The sequence below is a fragment of the Cucurbita moschata genome, unplaced genomic scaffold (assembly GCF_002738365.1).
Source record: "Cucurbita moschata cultivar Rifu unplaced genomic scaffold, Cmos_1.0 Cmo_Scf00001, whole genome shotgun sequence".
Classification (NCBI taxonomy): domain Eukaryota; kingdom Viridiplantae; phylum Streptophyta; class Magnoliopsida; order Cucurbitales; family Cucurbitaceae; genus Cucurbita; species Cucurbita moschata.
The window spans coordinates 9254018-9256750 of record NW_019268517.1 but is presented as its reverse complement, the minus strand read 5'-3'; the positions used below and the strand labels follow the sequence as shown (position 1 = coordinate 9256750).

Here is a 2733-nt window from a genome sequence, read left to right as displayed (position 1 = left end):
TTTAATTTTTTCCATTAATAAATATATATTTATTTTAATAATATTTTTTAAAATTATGATTTTATTTATCCCTTTCTCTCCACATTTCCAAAACAAAAAGTAGCTTTTTGAAAGACTTTTCAAAAGTGTTTTTTTAAAAAGTAAGTACATAAATAATAAAATGATATAATTTTAGTAAAAATAAATAAATTTTATTTTTCTCTCTTTTAATTATTATTTTCCATCCTTTTTATTTTATTTTCATGCTATAAATCTGAATAATAAAGCATTAAATAACAAGGTTGCTTAAAAAATAATAAAAAATTTACTATTTTTCCTAAACCAATTTAATCACACAATTAGCAAATAATCAAAATTAAAATTTCAATTAATTATAGTAATTAAAGCTTTAAATAATCACAAATTAAATTACCATTTGGGCAGTAATTTCACATAAAACGCAAATTAAAATCCAAATATGAATATGGTTGTTTAACTATATAAAAAAAATAATAAACAAAATACAATTAAAAAAAGTATTTATTTATATAAACGGCCCATGTGGTCAGTGGGCCCCCCTGGAAACTAAGAACAGACTCCACAAAGACATGTTTTTTTTTTTTTTTTTTTTTTTTTTTTGTTGAAAATAAATAATTTTAAAATTTTAATTTCTCAATAAACAAATATACACCTTGCAATTATCAACATAACAATTCCTCCATTATTGGTTCTTCACATCCTCAAGATAGAATTTGTTGTATATGGGACCCTATATATAAAAAAAAAAAATAATAATAAAAATGATATTTTTTAAAAAATTTATTTTTAGGGACATATCAATATGGAGGAGTGCCCTATACTTTTATGGACAATGACCCCAAATTATGGCATGTAAAATGATTAAAGGCTTCAAAGAATTGGTTTGGAAGGCAATAATTAGGACCCAAAAGGTGCCCTATGAGGAATGCCTTTTCTTCTCCTTGATGAAATTCCTTCTCTTCTTTCCATTACCATTGCTTCTTTCTTCGTCTCCAAGCTAAAGCTGGCATCCCCATTTCTGTTCATCCCTACAAGCTACAAAACGCCATGTTTTTCCCTAAATTAACGTCATAAACCACTTTTCGATCTTAGATTTATATTATGATCTATTGTGTTTGTGTTATGATTCGATCTGATCCAACCCGAAATCGAAAAGGAAAGGGAATGGTGGCTAACCTTACAGCCGAGTGAACAGAATCGAAATGGATCCAATAAGCTTCTCCCACAAATTTCACAAATATGTGCTCCTCCTTTACCAGCTTTGGGTTGAGGCCTCTCGTTCAAGAACATGACTCTAGCGCTATTAATCACATAAGTTTGAACGCCACTTATATCCAAAGCTTCTTCGATATCTGCCACTCTTACTACATCATGATACGAAGATCTCCTTATCTAAAACAAATTTCCAAATTCCAAAACCAACCCATTTCATCTAAGTCAATGCTTAACAAAACCCATGTCTTGAAATTTTAAAAACAAATTCAGAATTTGATTGAACCAACCTGAATTACTTGATGATCCTTGTGGTGAGATGAGCGGCAATAGAAGCAAAATGCGTCGCAGTGGCAATCAAGACAGTACATATTCCGCTCACTCCTAGCGGATTCGCCGTGCGTGTGGCAGATTGAGAAGAACGCCGTGTTCAACAATGGCTCCAACCACGGCGGCGCCGACATTGATTTTTGCTTCATCTTTGAAAAGAACAAACCCAAGAATCAATTTAACGAAGAAAAACAGAGAATAATGTGAGTTTTTTTTGGCTTACCATATTTATTCTCAAATGGGTACCCAAAAAAATGTGATCTTTTGCCTTATTATCATAACTCAGAGAGAAAACCGATGCCAATTTCTGAGAATTGAAACGAAAATGAAAAGGCCAAGGCTGAAGAGACGAGGTTAATGTGTTGTGGAAAGCAGGAGCCTATGGACGGTGGAGATGGATTTGGTGGCTGAGGCTTCATTACAGCCGTCAGATCGAATTTGACAGAGATGACAAAGTTTGGCGCTTACGCTGCTTTTGGATCTTCCTTGCGTCTCTACGTTGGCACGAGGTCGGCCTTTCCTCTACGCTTGATCTTATTCTCCTTTCCTCCTCCCTATTCCCACCAACGGCTCTCATTCCTCCACGTTTCATCTTACCTGCCACGTGTCGTCTTCTCATGGTTTGTTTTATGTCCACATGGAATCATAGACTTTAAAATTCGGTTTGCTTCTCCCACGAGGTTTCGCTTCACCATCGCTTTGGTGATGTCAACTTTTAGCAATAAAATAAATAGGTTTGGTTATTCCTAGCATAGTTTCGGTACATAATAATAATTATTTTTTTGTATTAAAATTTTTTTAAAAAATTAATATGTTCGTGTTGATATATAATATTTGTTACAAATAAGATCTATACGACATACACGAACACACACTTTACAAGCAATGAATCGGTCAAAATATGCGTGAGAGTTAGAATTAATTCTCGTTTATCTACTTTTGTGGAAGAAAGGTGAAGCTATAAACATCTTTTTTTCGTACTTTGTGTATGGAGTACTCTACGATGTAGGGTCTTTGAAAAATTGAACGAGTATTAAAAGTGTACTCAATACCCACGAGCCTTTGAATTTAAGAGAGATTCTCGAGAATGTTCGCTACCGATTTCCTTTTATATTTAAAAAACGAGTAGGAGAGAAAAAAATTGAATTATTTATAATAAATGATTTAATATGG

The 2733-nt window shown here is 32.6% G+C and overlaps 1 protein-coding gene and 1 long non-coding RNA gene across 4 annotated transcripts; one reads left to right on the top strand and one right to left on the bottom strand.

Moving 5' to 3' along the window:
- Positions 1 to 629: 629 nt before the first annotated feature.
- Positions 630 to 1897, bottom strand: LOC111454064. 3 transcript variants are annotated; one of them, XR_002712378.1, is made up of 5 exons: positions 1784 to 1897; positions 1521 to 1709; positions 1195 to 1410; positions 840 to 1053; positions 639 to 748 (listed from the first exon to the last, which is right to left on the bottom strand). XR_002712378.1 is itself a non-coding variant. In XM_023095513.1 (4 exons), exons 1-4 carry the CDS (start codon positions 1784 to 1786, stop codon positions 701 to 703), a joined length of 456 nt encoding a protein of 151 aa, XP_022951281.1. In that variant the 5' UTR covers positions 1787 to 1897; the 3' UTR covers positions 630 to 700. The 3 variants fall into 3 exon arrangements, 2 of the variants coding, with proteins under 2 accessions (XP_022951281.1, XP_022951161.1); XM_023095513.1 differs by lacking the exon at positions 840 to 1053 and having other exon boundaries at positions 630 to 748; XM_023095393.1 differs by lacking the exon at positions 639 to 748 and having other exon boundaries at positions 764 to 1053.
- LOC111454212 lies at positions 1683 to 2303 on the top strand. The gene is made up of 2 exons (XR_002712397.1): positions 1683 to 1763; positions 1894 to 2303. It is a non-coding gene; the product is annotated as an uncharacterized LOC111454212 (long non-coding RNA).
- The last annotated feature ends 430 nt before the right edge of the window (positions 2304 to 2733 follow it).

Excerpts from the sequence above, each read along its gene's own strand:
- LOC111454064 (XM_023095393.1), bottom strand. Across the intron at positions 1,411-1,520 it reads AGGATCATCAAGTAATTCAG|ATAAGGAGATCTTCGTATCA; the intron begins GTTGGTTCAATC and ends AATTTGTTTTAG. Across the intron at positions 1,054-1,194 it reads TCTGTTCACTCGGCTGTAAG|CTTGTAGGGATGAACAGAAA; the intron begins GTTAGCCACCAT and ends GGCGTTTTGTAG.